Source organism: Bactrocera latifrons, unplaced genomic scaffold, assembly GCF_001853355.1.
Source record: "Bactrocera latifrons isolate USDA-ARS-PBARC rearing strain unplaced genomic scaffold, ASM185335v1 scaffold_638, whole genome shotgun sequence".
Lineage (NCBI taxonomy): Eukaryota > Metazoa > Arthropoda > Insecta > Diptera > Tephritidae > Bactrocera > Bactrocera latifrons.
Genome location: NW_017537310.1, coordinates 96,522 through 119,424, shown reverse-complemented (window position 1 = coordinate 119,424; position 22,903 = coordinate 96,522). Strand labels below are relative to the sequence as shown.

The 22,903-nt window shown below is 35.3% G+C and overlaps 1 protein-coding gene across 6 annotated transcripts in view; it reads right to left on the bottom strand.

Moving 5' to 3' along the window:
- Nucleotides 1-944: 944 nt before the first annotated feature.
- The window catches only part of LOC108975320 (outer dense fiber protein 2-like), a 71,040-nt gene continuing 49,081 nt past the window's right edge, over nucleotides 945-22,903 (bottom strand). Inside the window, exons 1-8 of one of the 6 annotated variants that reach the window (XM_018943710.1) lie at nucleotides 14,111-18,376; nucleotides 13,724-14,032; nucleotides 13,579-13,657; nucleotides 13,357-13,521; nucleotides 10,140-10,345; nucleotides 3,572-3,840; nucleotides 3,377-3,502; nucleotides 945-989 (exon numbers count right to left, since the gene is read on the bottom strand). In XM_018943710.1, the coding sequence (XP_018799255.1) occupies nucleotides 980-989; nucleotides 3,377-3,502; nucleotides 3,572-3,840; nucleotides 10,140-10,345; nucleotides 13,357-13,521; nucleotides 13,579-13,657; nucleotides 13,724-14,032; nucleotides 14,111-14,113 (1,167 nt within the window). In that variant the 5' untranslated portion in view covers nucleotides 14,114-18,376 and the 3' untranslated portion in view covers nucleotides 945-979. Of the gene's footprint in view, nucleotides 990-3,372; nucleotides 3,503-3,571; nucleotides 3,841-10,139; nucleotides 10,346-13,356; nucleotides 13,658-13,723; nucleotides 14,033-14,110; nucleotides 18,377-22,903 lie in introns of those variants that run through there. The other 5 variants (XM_018943708.1, XM_018943707.1, XM_018943711.1 and 2 more) reach the window with 5 other exon arrangements.

Below are 22,903 nucleotides of genomic sequence, written 5' to 3'. Positions count from 1 at the left end.
ATATCATGGGGGGATGGTGGTATTTTTAGCGGGCGATTTTAAACAGACTTTGCCGGTTATAACTAAAGGCACCCTTGCAGATGAAATAAATGCGTGTTTAAAAGCGTCAACGTTATGGGTTTAGTCTGTCTACAAATATAAGAGTGCAACTACACAATGATGTACAATCTGGACAATATGCTGCTGCTCTTCTTATATATTCTAGATGATCGTTTGGCAAAGGATGGTAATGGCATGATAACATTGGATCGTGAATTCTGCAATGTTGTGCATAATCCAGATGATCTAAGTAACTTCATCTATAGCGAACTGCTAACTAATATGAGGAATAGAGAATGGTTATGTGAAAGATCAATTTTAGCGCCGACGAATGAAATGGTTGGACAGATAAACGAGCAAATTGTCACGCGTGGGAGGTGATATTGTTGAGTTTTTCTCTTTAGACACTGTAAYGGRTACTGAGCAAGTAGAATTTCTTAATTCTCTAGAACTGTCGGGAGTACATCACACAAACTGAGGCTGAAAGTAGGCGTTCCTGTCCTTTTGATGCGGAATTTAAATGCACCAAGACTGTGTAATGCCACACGGTACCAAGTAACACACCTCGGTCGCAACATTATAAAAGCAATCATTATGACTGGAATGGCAAAAAGGAGAGAATATTTTAATCCCCCGTATACCCATAATTCCGACAGATCTGCCATTCCAGCAAACATTAAAAGTAGCCGGCATTAATTTAGAAAAGAGTTGTTGGCTTGCTCACGTGTTTCAAGTCCACAGATTCTCCATGTGTTGGCCAGAGAGGGAAAAACAAAGAACATAGTTTACAAAATAAGCTACAGTAATAACGCCTCTTATTTTTAGCATCCTACATTATTATATTACGTACATTACGTTAGTACTTCCTACGCAGACGATGTTGCGGATGTAACACTATCNGCCCACATAAATGTTGAGGTATGGAGTTCAGTACGCGCCATCAAATATATCTGCAAATATATAAACAAGGGTAGTGATCAAGCTATTTTCAATTTTAGAAATGCTGAATTTTAGAATACTGTAAATCCCGTAGATGAGGTAGAAACTTATCAGTCTGGTCGGTATGTCAGCAGCAACGAAGCCGTGTGGCGTCTGTTAGGATTTCCGTTGCACAAAAGGCCTCCCACAGTGACACATCTCAGCGTGAATTTAGAAAATGGTGAACGCGTGTATTTTAATGAACACAATTTCCACGAACGAATAACTGCTCCGCCAAAAACCACTCTCACTGCTTTTTTTGATCTTTGTATCAGAGATAAGTTTACAAAAACTCTTCTTTATGTCGAGGTGGCGAGGTATTATACTTGGGATGCAAGTAGGTTGGCAAGAGTTGTTGGCATTCAAGATAGTTTTGTTCAGGATTGGAATGACGTCAAACCTGAAGATGCTTTAGGACGAGTTTATACAGTTCATGTTAGTAACATGGAATGTTTTGTCAGTGATCTAAAAAAATACAACACAAGAGATTACTCAACATTTTGAGAGGCATGTGAGGCAAGAGGATTACTGGAGAATGATAACCATTGCGATGTCACACTCTAAGAAGTTCCTCAATGTATATCAGCAGGCAAGATGAGAGAGCTAATTTATTGCTGTATTATTAGCAACATGTGGTGTTTCAAATCCTCAACAATTGTGGGATAAATACAAAAATGATATGACGGACGATATATTGCACACATTACAAGAGCAAAATCCCAATGTCACGTACAATGATTTAATTTACAATGAGGGTCTGACAAAAAATTTAAGACCAGATTAAAAAAATTTCTGGAAACGATTTATCAGATTATGGAATGAACAAACCACAGAGAACCGAGAAAATCAGTAGCGGTTTAATACGGGAACTAGATTACGATACTGCTTACTTACAATTAACAGAGTCTGCGTGGACGTATGTTGCTGCGATAAAAAYTATTAGTTTGGGATGAGTGTACCATGTTCCATAAAAGAGAAATTGAAGCTCTAGATCGGACTTTGAAAGACATCAAGAGTAATCCAAATATCATGGGGGGATGGTGGTATTTTTAGCGGGCGATTTTAAACAGACTTTGCCGGTTATAACTAAAGGCACCCTTGCAGATGAAATAAATGCGTGTTTAAAAGCGTCAACGTTATGGGTTTAGTCTGTCTACAAATATAAGAGTGCAACTACACAATGATGTACAATCTGGACAATATGCTGCTGCTCTTCTTATATATTCTAGATGATCGTTTGGCAAAGGATGGTAATGGCATGATAACATTGGATCGTGAATTCTGCAATGTTGTGCATAATCCAGATGATCTAAGTAACTTCATCTATAGCGAACTGCTAACTAATATGAGGAATAGAGAATGGTTATGTGAAAGATCAATTTTAGCGCCGACGAATGAAATGGTTGGACAGATAAACGAGCAAATTGTCACGCGTGGGAGGTGATATTGTTGAGTTTTTCTCTTTAGACACTGTAAYGGRTACTGAGCAAGTAGAATTTCTTAATTCTCTAGAACTGTCGGGAGTACATCACACAAACTGAGGCTGAAAGTAGGCGTTCCTGTCCTTTTGATGCGGAATTTAAATGCACCAAGACTGTGTAATGCCACACGGTACCAAGTAACACACCTCGGTCGCAACATTATAAAAGCAATCATTATGACTGGAATGGCAAAAAGGAGAGAATATTTTAATCCCCCGTATACCCATAATTCCGACAGATCTGCCATTCCAGCAAACATTAAAAGTAGCCGGCATTAATTTAGAAAAGAGTTGTTGGCTTGCTCACGTGTTTCAAGTCCACAGATTCTCCATGTGTTGGCCAGAGAGGGAAAAACAAAGAACATAGTTTACAAAATAAGCTACAGTAATAACGCCTCTTATTTTTAGCATCCTACATTATTATATTACGTACATTACGTTAGTACTTCCTACGCAGACGATGTTGCGGATGTAACACTATCTAACATCGGGGGTTGGCAGGTAGGTAGTTAGTAGTATTTTAAACCGATTTACATTATTTACTTTTTATATTTACTAAGAAAACATTCGGAGCTATCCATTATGTGCTTAGGTTGCTTTTGAAGAAATTTTGATGTGAAGTTGAGGACTGGAACACGATAGTGGGACATTGTTGCAGGAGGACTTACAGCCGGGAAAAAATGAAAAAACTTATGCGAACGAAATCACGGGTAAAAGCTAGTATATAATAAAGGTTACTAGAGATTAGTATAAAAAAGTTGAGCTACCAAAGGACAGTAAATAATTAGTAATATTACCTAACCAAGTTCGTTTGGTATTATTCGTGCGTTATTCAAACCTATTCTAATTGTAATGTTCGGTATTTAATCTACCACTTACTTAATGTGTCCCTCATACTGTTTAAAACTTGCTCGAGTCGCGTCATCTGCTTTAAGCTGTGCTTCCTTCCATTTTCGAAATGAGTCAATAACCTTCTCATTTTGTTTGCGTAGATCACATTGTTTTCTTCAAATTTTAAAGAACAAAATTTTGTTTTGAAATTTCTATAATACTTAAAAATACTGTATAATATACCTGTACTCAATCTCGAGTTGCTTGTAGTCATCGCAAAGTACGTTGAATTGTCGCTTTAGCTCATTGTTCGCCTCTTGAAGTCGCTTTGTACAGTCTTTTTGTGTTGATTCACTGCGTTGCATGATATGTTGCTGCTCCTTCATTACATCGTGTGCCGTATATAATTCATTTTCTGTCTTCAATAATTTATCTCCCAGACATCTTTGTTTATTTAGTAATTTCGCCTCTTTTTCTTTCAAAGCGAGTACCTCATCTCTTAATAGATTACGCTAAAAGAAATGCATCAATACCCCGTAACCTCAATCTAATTACATATATGTTTACACTGGCGAACAAAACTGTTTCATATATAATATATTATAACATATATTAATTAGGGCATTATTTATTTTCATAACTCAAAATTGCAGCTAACGTTCATATTCACGCACAAAAATATATATGTAAATGTTGGTGTATATCAAGGAAGCATACTGGAATCTGTCCTTAATACAATATTTGACAAAACTTTACATTACACAAGTAAGGAAATGCTAAGTTCGGGTCTAACCGAACTACATACAATTATTAACAGAAAAAGATGCTCTAGTTTTATAAAAAGTAAATTGAACTTTAGTGAGATCTAGGGCAAGTTTGTACCAACTTTTTTATGATTTAACAATACACTGGAATATTTATAATAATTTTGCCATTTTCTCATCATAATCAAAAAATGTCCCCGAAATATGGCTTTTCAGTTAAATTGGCACCACCCATGCATAAAATTTAAGATCGAGTCTTATAAATCTCCTTTGTACCATCTCGGGTGTTAGATTTTATATATTTGTCATATGCTTAAATAACACTGATCAACAAAGTTTTTTAACAAAAAAAGGAAGCAGTACTTTCGAAACATCTACCTAAACTCTCTGCAAAATCATACGTATATTGMTTTGATTAGGACYAGTTTCCGTGTTCTGGTAGTTATCAGTAAAGTTTAATACAAGTTAAAGTTTAAGTTTCCTTATTATTTTCTAAGTCAGTGCTTTATTTTTCARAAAAGTGATTGTATTTTTTGTTTGCTAAGTGGAGTGAGTCAAGAAAGTATAAAAATGATCCTGACAAGTTCTGTTACAATTGTGGTGAAATAATGTTTGTATCTCAATGAAAAAATTTAACACCTTTATTAAAAAAAAATTATTTGAAAGTTATGTATTTCKGTTTTCTGTTAGACAGTGTGGGTTCCACATATCTGTTGTGTTACGTGTGTAGGACTCCTCGCGAGTTGGGGAAAAAAGATCTCGATTTATGCCTTTCGGAATTTCGATGATTTGGATGGAGCCGACAGACTATTCAACTAATTGTTATTTTTGTCTGWCTAATACAAAAGACATTACAATTAAAACTAAAAATAAAATTAAGTATTATGATGTGCCATCTCCTAAAAAAAGCCATTCCTCACAGTGAAGAACTAACTACATCAAAACCACCTCAGCGCTCTGATCTTTCAACTGAATCAGAGGAAACAGATATTATGGATAAGTACTGATCCTGGTTTTCAAATTGCTTCTTCATTTGTCTGTGTCCAGGAAGAAACACCACAACTACTATCTAAAGGAGATCTTAATGATTTAGTTCGTGATTTACACTTGTCTAAACAACAAGAAGAACTTTTAGGATCTCGATTAAAAAGATGGAATTTATTTAAACCAAACACAAAAATAACTTTTTTTCGGTCGATATGAAGAGTTAAAAAGCTTTTTTTCGCAAGATAATGATTTAATATTTTCGAACAGTGTCAGTGATGTTATGAATATTTTGGGATCACAACACAAAATTAAAGAGTGGCGTTTATTTATTGATTCTTCAAAAACAAGCTTAAAGGCAGTTTTGTTACATAATGGAAATAATCTTCCCTCCGTACCGGTAGGTTATGGTGCTAACATGAAAGAATCCTATGAAACAATCAAATTTCTTTTAGAAAAGATTCAGTATGACGAACATAAATGGAAATTTGTGGAGATTTAAAAGTTGTTTGAARCTTGGGTATACAAAATTTTGTTGTTTTCTTTGTGAATGGGACAGTAGGGTTAGGAAGAACCATTAMGTGAAGAAAAATTGGTGCAAAAGCCGACCTATTACTCCAGGATTAAAAACGATTTAGACGCATATTTATCAGAATTGTTCACTCTATAAAAGTGACCAGTGCAACAAAGTCGTAACTCACACCGGGTAGTACGGGGCTCTAAACCTGATTTTTCCATGAAATTCGCATTTTTTTTTTTAAATTATCTCGTAAATGATAAGAGCTAAGGAAAAATGTAAATGACAAATTTGTAGGAAATTTTATTTTATTTACTTAAAAAGTCGAATATCTCGAGAACCTTTTCTATAGCAAATTGTTTCATTGAATACTTTTGTAGAGTAAACAACTCTGAGAAATATGCGTCTAAAGTCAAAGCGATGCCATAAAATACCTTTGATCTTAATTTAAAGATAAAAACTCACGATTGGAGTGTGTTTTCTACGGAAAATTTTTACCGGCCTTGGTCCAGTTCTTTACGTTAATATTATGGGCTAAAATTTTTAGGGAATTTTGTTTAGGGTATTTCAAGGAAATTACGTGACGGAACTGAAAAAAATTAATAGTTCAAAACAAAAAAAAAAAACACCCTGGTATATACATATATATATCTTTACATATAATATATCACATTTTATATTAACAACATTTTCATATTCATATTTTTATGAACAATCTATATTCATGATATTAGTGATGTGGAAATGTATATTTACGAAATTTTCAGTATTGAGTGAAGTATTAGAAGTGCTTTTAGGCTAAGGTCTAGGCCGATTCCAATCACATTTAGAGCTAAACCACATTACTTTTAAAGAAATATGCCCATTTAAGGTAGAAGTCTGGTAACCTGGGTTCGAAAAATCGAATTTTTTTTGCTTAATTTGAAAGTACAATGTCTTGAGAAAATACTGTAAAATTTCAGAAAGAAATTCGAAATATTTCGGGAGTTATAACGTGTTTCCTAKAGCGCTTCAGTGTCCAACTTTTAAGGTCGACCGAACTTTAAACGAGTTTTTCTCAAAACATTGTTTTTCTGGTCCGCCCGGGTCCTAACTTTTTTATACTGAACGTATTGCTCTCAAGTTTTAACAGGCTGCTCTTATAGTTCTCGTTGGTACTAACAAGAATTTTTTCACCCCTAACTTCTTAATTTACAACCCTTTCTTTGCTAAAATAATAGAATTTTTTTCATTTTTCTATTTACCATTGAAATTTTACTTAATAGTTACGACCAGAATGGCATGTCTGTAGATAACATCTAAWCAAGAATATTTGATTTCAGATAACGTCAAGAGCCAAAATCACCCGGGCCACATATGTACGTGCATTTTTTTTGGGGTTCCAACTTCGAGTGACAATAATAATAGTAATAAAGTATTAAATTTTTTTAAATAATTTTTTTTTTCAATATGTAAATAAAAACACCCTAAATAATATAAAAAGCGACCCTCCAAATAAGTCATGAAAATAGGCATAAGCTACCAAATTAATACCTTAAATTACATACCTAAATACTATATCACACACTAAATAAACGGTTTGAAGTCAATTTTAAAGTCGTAAATTACTTTGTGAGGTATATGGCTTATGGGAACTTTTGACCTTATTTAACCGAGTTTTGATACAATCTCATAGAATAACTGAATTTTAAGAAAATGTTCTTTTCTAATCACTGAAATCCGCTAATCGGATATTAGGGGCTTGAAAATGTTTAGATTTAATTTTTTTGGATGTAAGAGGGATTAAAGGCATGCAAAGTTTGGTTGCGATATCTTGAATGATTATTGGGTTATGTGAGGTGAAACCCCCAATGAAAAGAAACAACAAGCCTCTGATGAAAGACCCCCCTTTTGAAAGCGACCAGGGCAAATGAATTAAARACTATGACTGGTTGATGTCATCGTTAGAGTAAAGGCTGACATCACCGCCGTCTAAGAAAAGCGGTGGACGGGACAAGGACTGAGACGAGTAGGTCCTTGTGGCATTTACTATAGTGGCCATATAAAGGAGCGCAAATTTTGGTGTTGGATTCGTTTTGGGAGAGAGACTCCGTCGCCCAGTACTATCATTCACTCCGGTGAATGAACGTTTAGCCACAATCCGCATCAAAGCGAGGTTCATCAACATATCGCTGATTTGCGCCCATGCCTCGACGGAAGATGCCTTCTATGCGCGTTTGGAGCACACCTATAAGAGCTACCCCCGCCACGATGTCAAAATCGTGCTTGGCGACTTTAACGCCAGGGTGGGTTAAGAAGGTATTTTTGGCACGAGGAAACATTCCCAAATGGGATGAGGCTGATTCGGCGGGGCCCGAAATATGGTTATATGTTGTACTAGATTGCAGCATAAGAAGACTCATCAAGCCACCTGGCTGCACCCGGATCGAAAAACCAGCAACCAGATCGATCGTGTTATTATAAACGAAAGCCACGTCTCCAGTGTTTTAGATGTACGTGCGCTCCGAGGTCCTAACATCGACTCAGATCACTATCTTGTTGCAGCCAAGATTCGCACCCGCCTCTGTGCAGCAAAMAACGCGCGCCAACAAACACAAAGAAGGTTCGACGTCGATGAGCTGCAATCACAACAGACAGCCGAACGACTTCCTACTCAGCTGGCACTCCTGGTCTCTGAGAGCACTGGTCAACAACTCGGTATAAGGGAACTGTGGGGCGGTATTCCAAACTCCTTACGAACAGCTGCAGCCGAAACAATTGGTTTTCGGAAAAAGCAAAAGAACAGCTCGTACGACGAGGAGTGTCGCGTCGCAGCAGAGAGAAAACAGGCTCGTGGCGTTACGATCGACCACAACACGTGCGGGATGGAATAGATACCGAGAGTTGAAGAGGGAAGCGAGACGTATTTGCAGACAGAAAAAGAAATATATCGAAATACGTGAATATGCAGAGCTTGATAACCTGATAATTCTACGAAAAAATACGGCGATTTACGGAAGGTTTCAAGACCGTAACATACTCTTGTAGAACCCCCAAAGATGATCTAGTGACCGATGCCCAGAGCACACTTAAATTATAGAGCGAACACTTCTCCAGCCAGCTGAATGGCAGTGAACGCACAACGCCAAGAGTAKKCGAACCCGATTCCCCAATCGATGACGATGGAGCAGACGTTCCATTGCCCGACCATGAAGAAGTTCGAATAGCAATTACCCGCCTGAAGAACAACAAAGCAGCGGAGGCCGATGGGTTACCGGCCGAGCTATTTAAACACGGCGGCGAAGAGCTTATAAGGAGCATGCATCAGCTTCTTTGTAAAGTATGGTCGGACGAAAGCATGCCCAACGATTGGAATTTAAATGTGCTCTGCCAACTACTGTGTGAAAGACTAAAGTCCACCGTCAACAAACTGATTGACCTTATCAGTGTGGTTCTAGGTTCGCCAAATCTTGGAAAAGACCCGTGAAAGGAGAATCGACACACACCACCTCTTCTTCGATTTCAAAGTTGTTTTCGACAGCCCGAAGAGGAGCTGCCTTTACGCCTCTCTTGCTGGAGAAAATAATTCGAGCTGCAGAACTTAATCGAGCAGGCACAATCTTTTATAGGAGTGTACAGCTGCTGGCGTATGCGGCCTCAACATCCGCGCCGTTAGTTTTGCTTTCTCCAGACTGGACATGGAAGCAAAGCAAATAAGCTTGGCTGTGAACGAGGGCAAGACGAAATATCTAGTGTCATCAAAAAAAAAAATCGTCGCACTCGGGACTTGGCTCTCACGTCACTGTTAACAGTCATAACTTTGAAGTTGTAGATAATTTAGTATATTTGGTAACCGGTATAAACACCACCAACAATGTCAGCCAGGAAATCCAACGCAGGATAACTCTTGCCAACAGTTGCTACTTCGGACTGAGTAGGCAATTGAAAAGTAAAGTCCTCTCTCGACGAACAAAAGCCAAATCTATAAGTCGCTCATAATTCCCGTCCAGCTATATTTTGATGAGGATTGGACGATGACAACAACTGATGGGTTGACGTTGCGAGTTTTTGAGAGAAAGTTCTGCTAAAGATTTTAGGGTCCTTAGCGCGTTTGCCACGGCGAATATCGCATTCGATGGAACGATGAGCTGTATGATATATATGACGACATTGACATAGCTCAGCGAATTAAAGACAGCGGCTACGCTGATTAGGTTATATTGTCCAAATGGACGAAAAAACTCCAGCTCTGAAAGTATTCGACGCTGTATCCCCGGGGGAAGCAGAGGAAGAGGAAGACCTCTACTCCATTGAAAGGACTAAGCGGAGAAAGATCCAATTATCTCTTGGAATATCCAATTGGCGCCAAGGTGACACTGATTATTTGTTAGAATGTTATTGTGAACAGAACAGAAATAATTGAACGAAAGTTAAATATTGGATAAAGAATTTGCAGAATTTAAAATAAAATAAAATAGTAGAAACGAATTAGTGAAGTGTTAGTGGATACAGACTAACACGTAAAATGTTCCTTGTATCTTAGTTGTAGTCGCCAGTGTAGCTTTACCTCCATGTTATGCTCCTCTTGTCGTTTATCCATCAGTGCTAAACRTTCTTGTAGGCAGTTCATTTGCGCACAGGCGGCTCTTAACTGTTTCGCCTGATCCTCATAGTTCCGTTCCAGTTCTTCGTATTTTTTACAAATATCTATCCGACAATCATTTTGTGACTTCAATAATTTATTTAATCGATGCATCTGCGTACTTAAGTTATCTGCAAAATAATATCGTTAATATTAATAACTAGACAGGGTTAAAATTTCAATTTTTGTGTATGTACATTACTTATATTACCCTAATAACTTAATTACAAAAAATTTTACACATGAGTTCAATATTCGTAATTAGGTGCCAGAAATGATATGCTATCATCATTAAGATATTTGGAAATTTGAATAGGAAACATCTAGTTTAAAATAACCAGACTAACACAATTTATATTTCTGACGTACATAGTGGTATGAAATAATTAGCAATTTCAAACTATAGCATTATTTGGAACGTGGGTTTGAAGTTAAAAAAAATACTGTTTTGCGAGTTTATTTCTTTTTTATTCGGACCTTTTGCACATTATTGAGCATACTTTAGCAATCTAGGGTAATTTTTTCATGCAGAAAAAACCCATCCTTCTCCGATAATTTTTTTATTTTAAAAATTTCGGCTGCCATTTAAAGTGAAAACTGTTATTTTCAACTAAAAAATTCAGCCATTTTGTGGCTGGAAAACACTTTTAATGTAAAAAAAATTACGAAACGATGGAGGGAGATATTTTATAAAATGTGTACAAAGTTTGAAATGATGCGGTCAAGTAGTTTCGAAATGATAGTGAACACGGACTTTGAGAAAAAGGCGTCAAAAATTTATAAACTAAAAAAGTAAAAACAAAACATTACCCTATATTGTCAAAAATGTGTTCAGTAATGTACAAAGGCTTCGAATAAATTACTCAATCCATATTTAAGAAATAAATTCGCAAAGAAAGTAATTTTTTTACCATGAAAACTTTAYAAATCACAAAATCTTTTTATTTATAACTTTGGAATAATTAGAAGTTTGAATAAAATATTTTATTTTTTATAGGAAAAAAAAATAATAAAAAATGTAGTGTTTTTTCAAGGTTACACGGGTTTTCTTTAATATAAAATGTTGTTTCATTAAATTCAAACGTTAACTCGATATATTCTTATAATTTTGCAACATGTTGCTACGTAGTACAATAGTTTTGTGCACCAASAAGTTGCTTGTATCACCTAGAACTAATTGAGATAGAAATGGAGTTATATATCAGGAAGACGAGACGAGTTCAATTTCGAGTGACTGTCTGGCTGTCCGAGCAAGTGACCACTTGAGGAAAAAAAWTAATAATCTTGGTTTATTCCTTAGCTCCAGGGACGGTTGGTAATCCAAATGAGCAGATTTGCACCATTACCACGCCCACAAAACGCCATTAATCGAAAACTTATTAAGAACCACAATTARGCTCTTTAATAAGATACATGGTTGTTACATAATACAACGAATTGTATTAGGGAGGGGCATCTTTGTTTGAAATTTGTTTAAAAAGTGGCCGAGGCCCCTTTAATAAATTTAATTTGCATATCTCCTAAGCTATACGGGAAATGCAACCACGTTCAGAAGACCGGGATGCGAGGAAACCACACCAGATATCACCCTATCAACAGAACGCATGGCAGGCTCAATAAATAATTGGAAARTCCTGGAGGATTACACCGGCAGCGATCATCACTACATCTCTTTCATGATAAACACTGGAGGAAACGGCTGCCAGCTCAGAAAAAATAGCGGAACTCGAAAGTGGAACATCTGGAAACTAGACACATCGAAATTAATCGCCGCAATAGATGAGCAGAACCCATCTAGCGACCACTCCCTTATAGCAGGAAAAACAGTCGAGCACACAATGCTTAATATAAACAGAGCTTGCCAAAAATCAATGCCCAAGGCTTCCCACAGCAAACGTAAAGCAGCAATTTACTGGTGGACTGAAAATATCGCCCAGCTCAGATGCACATGCCTTCGCGAGGAGACGCACCCCAAGAAGCCGAGCAATATAAATCAGCAAAAAAGGAGCTGAAGCACGCCATCGACGACTGTAAAAAGAGAAAATGGGAGGAACTACGGGAGGATATAAACAGAAACCCCTGGGGGCTAGGGTATAAAATAGTGATGAAAAAACTCGGCGCTCGAGCAAAGCCACCTGACGTAACCGCTGCCAAAATGGATCTAATCGTGAACGCACTATTCCCCACACACGAAATAAGGGCCAGGGACCCAGAACAAACTCTAAGTACCGCGAAAATCCCCCAGTTTACTCTTGAAGAGCTGCAAGCAGCCACTGGCAAGCTCAAGACCAACAAATCACCCGGCCCGGACGGGATCCCAGATACAGTTTTTTTTATTAAGAATAAATGCAGAAGGTGCATTATTTGACCGAATCAGCCGTTCATATATCACTAGATTCTGCAATGGGCTCGACTTGTATATTTCGGTATAGGATTTTTGCAGTCTGCGATAAAAATAGCGATTCTAATGCCATACTTTGGAACACACCTTGTATTTTGAATCGGAACACGCCTTGTATTTAATCGATAACATCAGTCAACCCCTCAGATAAATATGTATATTACGGATATTRAAATTGTAAACGAATTTTCGATCTTTACAATTTTTCCAACTGTATGGGAGTTATCGTTTGGACAGACAGACGACCATTTGAAGAATAAAACTGCTTCATTCTTGTGAGAAATGTTGCATGGGTTGTTTTTAATGTTTTTAAAATTTTGGTGTGATGTTTCACTGCACAATCACATTACACACACTATAGTATACCATCCCAAGATTTCAGGGTTAAAATTCATTTAAAGCTGAAAATGTCAACTATCTGAAGCACATATTTTTTTAATTTGAAATGTATTTCACATTTATATTGCCCATTTTTATATACTCTAACACATCGCTAATTCGTTTGTACACATGTAACTATTTCAGATAATATAGTGCGAATATATCTTTAATTCAGTATTTTACTTGTTGTTGAATTATATTTATTCACACAATAACAAATCCAATCCTCTATCCAACCATACCCATTTTAATTATAAAATCTTGGAATGGTATACTAAAGTTTCCTTCTATAAATTCATACTACAGCAGGTACATATATATGTATGTATATGTTAATGTGTACATTTTTGGAACTCTCACCGTGTTTCCGTTTACTGTCATTCAATTCTTCGTTCAGTTTACGAGTTTCGCAAAGCAAAAACCGCTCCTGCTTTTGGCTTTGTTTTAGTTCACATCCAAGTGATTCAACTTTTTTATTCGCCTGTTCCACCTTCTGACACAACTCTCGTATTTCCTTGTCTTTAGCTTTAAGACAACAGTCGTTAGAACATTGTTGTTCGCATCGCAGTTGGTCTAGCATACTATTTAGCTTTCCTATGCATTGCTCTTTTTCCAAAATGGTATCCTGCAGTTGCTGTACCTGACATCGAAGATTTTCGTTCTGCAAGTGAAAGAATTCATTCTATTTATATTACATATAAATCGTTAGCAAAAATATTTTTCGGACACTCTGGATAAGTTCATAACAGTGTTTCTGATTGTCGTGTGCAACTTGTTCCAATGCATGCTGCAGTAAGTCGTTTTGGGATTCCAATGTTTTGAGAGAAGATTCAAGCATTGTGCGGCGATCCTCATCATGTTCGGATGATTCACAAAACTCTTTTTGTACCATGGCCAGTTGTCTCGAGATGAACGTTAATTCGTTCTTTAATTCATTGACGATGCTTAAGTAATTGTCATAAGTAGAAAGCATATGTGTTTTATCCCATAATTTAAATGGATGCTGAAATTGGTCGCTGTGTGGACAGTCACCTGACTTGTAAAAAAAGAGACAGCTTAAATAGTGACATTTGTTCATTGCATTTTTAAGTGAAATCAAAAACAAAAACCTTACCATGTTGATGACAGTGATATGAGTATATTTATATTGATATTGGCTTAAACTTATTCCGTTAATTGCTGATAATTATTCGTAATAATTATTAAACCAATCATTTTACGCGACTATGTATTGGTGAATATGCCATTTAATTTTTACCATTTGACAACGCGTAGGAACATTTTGTTTGTTAAAAAGTTATACAAATATTTTTTTGTAATGGTTTGATTTTTTATTTACGTTCCTCACATAGCAATTTTTGACTAAATAGAAATTTGAGTGTATCTTCGAAATTAAAGTAAGTGCCTGCGAATGTGAATACGTATCAGGAAGTTTGAAAGGGCTATGTTCAAAAGGAACTAAACACTCCATTTTATATTATGAAAGACGATCTCATATCATTTGCTGCAATATGACATTAGGCAAATGTACTAATCTAAAAGAAGTTTAAATGATTTATTTATAGTCATATATTTTATATCAATGTAGAAGAATAAGGATGTGGTGAGCATACGGTTTGCTGAAAGTCGGCTAAATGTCATACCTATTTCTTCTTTTAATACTCTCGCAACACAGTACACCACGGGTCGCAGTACATTCCTCAAATTTCAATTTAGCCTGGCAACATATTGAAACAGAGAGTATAACTACTTTGTTCACCGAACGGTTGTTGATACCTGAATCTATTGAGACATATGTGCATATAGTACATATGTATATGTACATATATAAATGATCAGAATTGTAAATTAAATTCCGATTCCCTGGATGTTCGTCCGTTCGCTCGTTTTAGCGATAACTTAAAAAGTGAGATATATTAATGAAACATACTATCCTTAGGACCATAAGAAGATTTGTATTGTAGATGGGCGTAATTAGACGTCTGTGACCTCCAGAAAATAAAATTTTGTGGAGCAAGTTTACCAATTTACTGTAAAAGTCACCACTAGATAAGTAAGTGATTACGCGGAATAAATACAATTTAACAAGTAAGGAAGGGCTAAGTTCGGGTCCAACCGAGCACTTTATTCTCTTGCAACTTGGAGAAATCAATGCCAGGGAAATAGCTTAAGGTACTTATACACTGACCGAAATATTCTTCTAAGGTAAGTTGGGATAGTATCGACTCGATTTTTTATTTTTTCCAATACGACATACTATTAACATGCTAAAAAAATGTTCCTTGGGTTTCATTAAGGTACCTTACATACAATCACCAATCATATGAAAAAAGTCAAGTGTATGCTCGAAAATCCTTGCAATAGTTATGTGGGGGCAAGATCAAGTTTTCGCCCAATTTTATCTCTTTAAAAACATGTAAAATATGTTTTCATTGCGATATCTAAAATTTGGCCGGTATATCCAGCATAAAGCCATCTAACGCTTCGAAAATCTTTTTATTAGGTATATGGGGGCTCAAGGAAGTATTGACCCGATTCAACTCATTTTTGACACACAGAATTACTATTGTCAAGAAAGGGTTTTGTCTGAATTTCAACTGCATATCTCACAAATTGATCGATATTTTCGATTATAAGTCAACTATAGATACTGGGATCCACATATTCGTTACCTAGGGGCTTGAACAAGTTTGGTTGGATTGGAACAATTTTTGGTCGTAAGCTTTAATTTTTGTAGGAACTATTAGTGCATAATTTTATCCCGTTAAGTCCTGAGATATGTGATTTCACCAAAAAGTGGACGATGCCACGCCCATCATTAAATTTTCACACTGGCTTCTATAAAGTCCTCTCATACCATCTTGGTGATAAAATTATAATATTTGTGCCGAGAAAATTTGGTTATGGTAGCTTTAGTAGTAAAAGATATATGAACATTAAACCTATTATATCAGTGGCAATTGAACTAARCAACACAAACTCAATACAAGTGATTATATAACGCCTAACAACGAATTTTAGCGACCCCTCCTTGTTTCATTGATTTTGGCCTCTATTCGGTCAAGATGTGACATAGCTTTGGCTATGGAATTGGAATTRGAATTTGGAATTGCGGCGACTCTTCTAGATSGCGGTCGTACTGYACATTCTGCGCTTAAGTTTCCATGCAATTTAAACGCAATTGATACTCCAACCTGCAGTATTTGCCGATCCAGTGCAATGGGAAAATTGTTGATGCAATGCCAGCTCATTGTTTGGGATGAGTKCACAATGGCACATAATAAATCACTTGAAACACTTAACTTAATACTGAAGGATCTTCGGCGAAATAACAACATCTTTGGCGGCTTGATGATGTTGTTGGCAGGCGATTTCAGGCAGACGTTGCCAGTAATTCACCGTGGAACGCCTGCAAACGAATTGAATGCTTGCCAGAATGCATCACCTTTATGGAATAACGTAAAAAYATTATCGCTAACCACTAATATGAGAGTTCAACTTCAAAATGATAGACTCATATTTAGCTCTTATTGAAAATGTTTTCCCAAAAATTARTGAGAATTATCAGAATTATGCTTGGTTAAGTCAACGAGCAATCCTTGCCGCATAGAATAATGATGTACGCACACTGAATTTCACCATTCAATCAAAAATTGCTGGCGATTTGGTGACATACAAATCCGTTGATTCCATAACAAATCATGATGATTTAGTAAATTATCCAACCTAGTTTTTTAACTCTCTGGAGTTACCAGGATTTCCACCACATAACTTGCAACTCAAAGTTGGTACAGTTGTTATGATATTGCGTAATGTGAATCCATCGCGACTTTAAAACGGTACTCGACTTTCGGTAAAAAGACTTATGCCGAATTTGATGAAGCCAACCATTATTAACGGAAAGTACGCAGGTGAAAATAAATAAAAAATTGATATTTCCTCGGATATCAATGATTCCGACTGACCTTCCATTTAACTTCAAACGATTGCAATTTCCAGTTCGTCTTGCGTTCGCACTGACAATTAACAAGTCGCAAAGCCAATCGCTTAGGGTTTGCGCGATAAATTTAAAAATCTTTGTTTTTCACATGGGCTGTTATACGTTGCATGTTCACGAGTTGGGAAACCATCCGCTTGTTTGTGTTAACGTCAGACCAAAAAACAAAAAATGTGGCAGACACGCTTCGATTCAGTATTTACTTTGGATTAACTTTCATTTACTTGGAGAAGCTCAACTAAATAACACTACATTTTTGTAATCGAAATGAATTTATTACTGTTGTTCCTTTTCAAATCGTAGAATCGGGCTTCTATCAAATATTAATGGAAKATGAAGATATTGAAAAAACGGCATTCTCAGTAAACAAAGGAAAATACCGAGGAGTATTTAAGAATGAATAAAAAATGTTCCTGGAATAGTGCAACGAACAATGGACAACATTTTAAGGGACTGTATCAGAAAATTTTGCCAGTCTATACGGACGATATCATAGTATTTGCAGAAAGTAGAAAAATCAACATTTAATAAAGGGGAAGTAGAGTTTTTGGGTTATATTTTGACAAGAAATAAAATAAAAACTAATGCCAAGAAAATTGTTATCTGGCGAAAATGGCCATGTTTCACACCACATGTCAAAGGAAATTAAAATAAACTTGGGCAAAGATGAAATTTCAGCATTTGAAAAGCTAAAGCAATTGCTTAAAAACCAAACTGAGTTTTTTCAACCAAATTTCCCTAAAAAAATTGTTTTAACAACTGATCCGTAAAATATAGCAGTATGTGCAGTAATATCACAAAACGATAAACCTAGTACTTTTATTTTTAAAACACTTAACAAAACTGAGTAAAACTATGCCACAAATTAAAAAGAATTTTCTGCCATTCTATGGTCACTTCCAATCTTACGCAGTAATTTATACCGATCACCAACCTTTATCTTCTGTTGTGTCACCAAAAAATTAAAATGTATAACTGAAAAGGTGGCATACTATAAGGAAAGAACTCGCACCAGAAATATTTTACAAGCCTGGAAAAATTARCATACTTGTAGTAGCCGACGATTCGTCAGACTTAGAAATGATACATTTAGCTGTAAGTTCTGACCAAAAACAGTGAAACCCTCAAAAAATTTAGACTATAAAGCTTTATAAAAATAAATTCACACTCTGAACAACTAACAAACTTTGGAAAAAAGCGTCGTTTATTTGTTAAAACTGGTCACCCGAAATTAATTCCAATGGGATCACCCCCAATACCGCAGAAAGAAAGAGAACAAAGATATTTTTTTTTATTAGCATTATTATTATATTTATTACTTGTATCAACACATACTCGAAATTCCTTGTTCTGAAATGAATTAACGATAAACGAACATTGTTACGAACGATGTTAAACATATAACTCTTCACAAGGAACGAAGTTTTACTACACCTAAACTTAAATCTATGACGCCTCACAATGAAAATATTTTACTGTGACCTAAGACATAGTTTAACAAACGGACCAGTTGGACGGGTAAATTCAACAATAAGTGACGTGGAAACAATAATTCGAGCTGCACAACAGTATAATTTGACTATACATTCAGTCACTAATTTCAAACCAGCAGATGTATTGCATAAACAAATTAATCATTACTCAGTTTTTATTGTATCTAAACGGTTTTTGGTATGGTGGCGTGTAAAGTTTTATCCCGTAATATTTATTGCTTCTTGATTTGTGTACTGGAAACTGAAGTAGAATATAAAATTGTGCTATATGGGAGCATGGTTACTGTCCGATTTCCGTCCGTCCGTCTGTCCATGCAAACTGGAACTCACTCCCCATATAACGGTACTTTTCAAAACTACTAAAAGCGCGATAAATCAATAATTAAATACACCTGAAACATCAAATTTTACCACCGGGATGTTATGAGAAAGTCTCATAGGAGCTGGTACGAAAGTTGGATGATGGGCGTGGCACCGCCCACTTTTTGGTAAAATCCCATTTCTCGGGACCCAACCAACCGATTTCGACAATTTTTTGGTAAGTGCCATTCTTCTTACATTCTTATAKCACAACTTTAAGTTCAACTTGATTCGTTCAGTTTCAATGTGCCATCTTGAGACCAAAAGTTCCAATAAAATGAGTTCAAGCCGCTAGTTATCGAATATTTGGACCCAATGTGAAAAATAGAATAAAATAGACAAATTTTAGCGAAAACTTGGTCTAGCCTCTATATAACTAATATCTGGATTTTCGAACATCCGGCTGACTTTACTCTATATGATTGATTTTACGCCTCAAAGTATTGGCTTTGATTATTGCAAGTTGTAAGAGTATAAAATGTTCGGTGGTGAGGATCTATATCTCAATACACAGGGTGATGACAACTTGCGACGCAACTGTATAYCCTGTAGAGTACAAGTTGAAACTCAAAGTGCTGATGCGTAATCTGGACGCGCCAAGACTGTGCAACGCCGCTAGGTTACGTATCACTCGGCCAAAACGGCACATCGTCCAGACCACCATTCTTACTGCAGGAGCCAAAAAATATGGCGTTATTGACAATTTCCTTTAAAAGTGGTTTTCTCTATCACTAYAAATAAATATCGAGGATTAACTTTAAAAGTAGCCGGCATTCACCTGTACACTCCTTGCTTCTTCTATGGACAACTGTACGTGTAAATTGATATTCCCGATGTTCAAATTTAAATTATTTTGCTTCAGAATATGTGAATAGTTATTATTTACTGTACATAAATGGTTAATTTTCCCGTGGGGCAAAGCAAATATAATTTCACAAATTGTTTGCAAAAACCAAGCAACCATTTGCTGGAAAATGCCTCTTCGAAATGARTCTGAAACTTCGATTGATCTTTTCTTTCGGGGACCAAGTTTCATCAACTCTCACGATTTTATAGATGGGTTTCGAAGTACCGCTTTCGTATTGTTTTAACATTTCTCTCAACTAGGCTTTTCCTGAGCAATTAAAAATTGTGTGGGATTCAACGAGAAAAAATGTATTGGTATGTTTATTTAATGGTCATGCGAAATTGATTGTATGCTAGTCGCACTAATTCCTATAGTTGTCTAAATCTCACGATATGTCACAAGACGTTCTTGCAATATAAGTTTTACAGCATGCACTGTTTCATGAGATAATCAATGCACTGTTGCTGAGAGAATCSACTTCGAGTAGTAAAAAATAATCGCGCGAAAATGTTCGCAATATAATTAAATTTTTTGACCCATCAGAGTTTTACCATACAGTTGTGAATTGCCAAAAAACACTAGAGTCGATAAATCCCGAAAATAAAGAAGAAAATACATTTCAATAAATTCAGTATTTTGAATAAGTCTATGTAACAAACATTATTTTAAAAGACTTGAATTCTTTAACTCTCATATGATTGGTTAAAAGTTCTTCCTTATATACATTTTTTAATTAAAATCTCTTAACTACGCATAAAGATATTTTAGAACTGCTTAGGTGCATTATTATTTGGTATAAGTATGTTTTGTGTACTATCAATGTTATTTGATAYGGATTTATTTTTGTATATGCACGTTCATACATGGTACATGACGACAGCACGACATCACGGCAGCAGACTTGCAGTATGTATTATGATATTTTCATCTTTTGCAACTWTTRCAATTTTTATTTCTTGAAGTTTCTCAAAAGTTACATTATAATTTGTTATATCTTCATCTGTGATGATATCTCTACTTAACAAATTTCTTTTATTCTAATTATATTTGTTTCAATGTACATTATATTTTCTAATGATTTATTGTCCCAATTTTCTTTCAATACCTTTAAGTTCTGAGTTGATACTCTTCATGTTTTTAACTAATTCTTTACAATGGGAGTTTAGACTATTAGTTATAGTTTCTATTTCATTGCCAAATTTTGCATTAATATTTTGTTGTTTATTAATTTGTTCAATTGCACTATGTGCATTTTGAGTGTTAACATTTAATTTTTCTTCAATTTCTACACGATCTTCTTCCTCCCTTGAGTCCTGTTCCCAAAACGGTAAATAATCCCCTTTTTTGCCTTTGGTGATGTGGAGTTAAAGTATCTATTTGAGTTCTAATGTGCTTGAGTTTAGCAATAAGTAAAGTGTTAGGATTTTATTCTTTCAAAATTAATTTTTCCAAATTATTTACTTGACCCTTGTACATTGTTGTATTTACTAAGTATGATATTCTGTCATATCTTTCGTATAATTTGATTTCATTTAATTTTAGTAGCGAGTAGCCGTTACCATGGTTCAAGTCTACTATTTCTATCTGGGCTGCGATTAGAGGTATTGCCAAAAAGAGTATGGTAATCTTCATCATTATGTCTTATCTATAAAATTTAAGATTTTATGTTATCTTTGTGAATAATTCTATTTTTTTCTTAAATCATAACCTTATTTCCTAAATCTTGCTTAACYATTTGTTTCTTATATCTAGGTTTTATTTTCCCTTGAAATTTATTTTCTCGTTGATTCGTTTCTTCGTTTTGATTTTTATTGAATGATCTTAATTTATGGCCTTTATTTCTTTAATTGGGCATCTGACTTTGAACTAGTTTTAATTTTTCGGTTAAATCATTGTGCTTAATTTTATTATATAATATTTCAAAGAGCTTYCTTTCTGTTACAGAATGAATAGTTTGATTATATGATTGTGCCGCGAGTATTATAACTTCAACATTATTTATTAATTCCATTTCCTCTTTTAGGCATTTTGCAATTGCAATCAAAGTTATTGTTGAGTGAATTCTTTCTATTTGTCCGTTCCATGTTGAAAGTCTAAGGTCGCAATAATTCATTTTAATTTTCATTCTATCTGCGAAGGATTTGAATTGAGCTGAGCTGAATCCGGGCTCATTATCGCATGTAATAATTTTTACTTCTGGGAAACTTTGAAGGGCTTCTAATACTTTTTCTGAAAAATTAGTTTTGTCTTCGATATGCTTAACTATTATGAATTTGGAATATGCATCCATTACAGTAAGGAATTTTAATTTTGATGCAAAAAATATATCAATATGTAATTGTTCTCCCTCTTTTTTCGGAATTATATCCTCTCCAATCGGTACCCGTATAGGGTGTCTGTCGTATTTATTTTTGTTGCAGATTCCACAATTCCTTACAAATTGTTTAAATTGTTTCTTCATTAGCGGCCAGTAGTAATCTTTAGAAATTTGTTTTAAATTTTCTTTATATCATCTGTGCGCTCTCGTATGTGTTTGTCTAATTAWTTTTTCCTGATCATCTTCGTTAATGATATCAATAGCTATTGTATCCATATGCAAAACTTTCTTTGCAATTCTGTTTCGCAAAATTCGCTTAACTTCATGTAATTCTTCTAATGTGCAATTTACCCCAGTTAAAAGGTTTTTATATACTCTTTCTGAAATGATTTGTTTTAAAAATTCTAAATCTTTATACCGTATGTGGTGCCTGTAGGTATTGAGAGTTTTTGTTCTAAAATGTTCGTTACCATTTGATTTGCTCAATACAATTTGTTGTGGGAATGAGTTTAGGTTTTATTAGGGTTTTTATGTGAAAAATATCTAAGCTTGGTGCTGAATGCATTGTATCAGTGGGGTTATCTTCTTCGCCTCCTTCGATATTTTCATTATTATTTTCTTCTAAAATATTATTATTCAAAAACTGTCTGGATAATGCATCTGCTACGAAATTGCTGTTTCCAGATTTATAAATTATTTTTGGGGCATATTCTTCTATCAGTGCTTGCCAACGCTTCATCTTAGCATTTGGATTTCTCAGTGATACAGCGAAAGTAAGGTGTTGATGCTCCTTGTGAATTTCCAAATCAGCAACTCCATATAAGTAATTTCTTAAGTTTTTCAATGCCCAGACAATGGCATATAACTCTTTTTCATTTGTAGCATAATTTTTT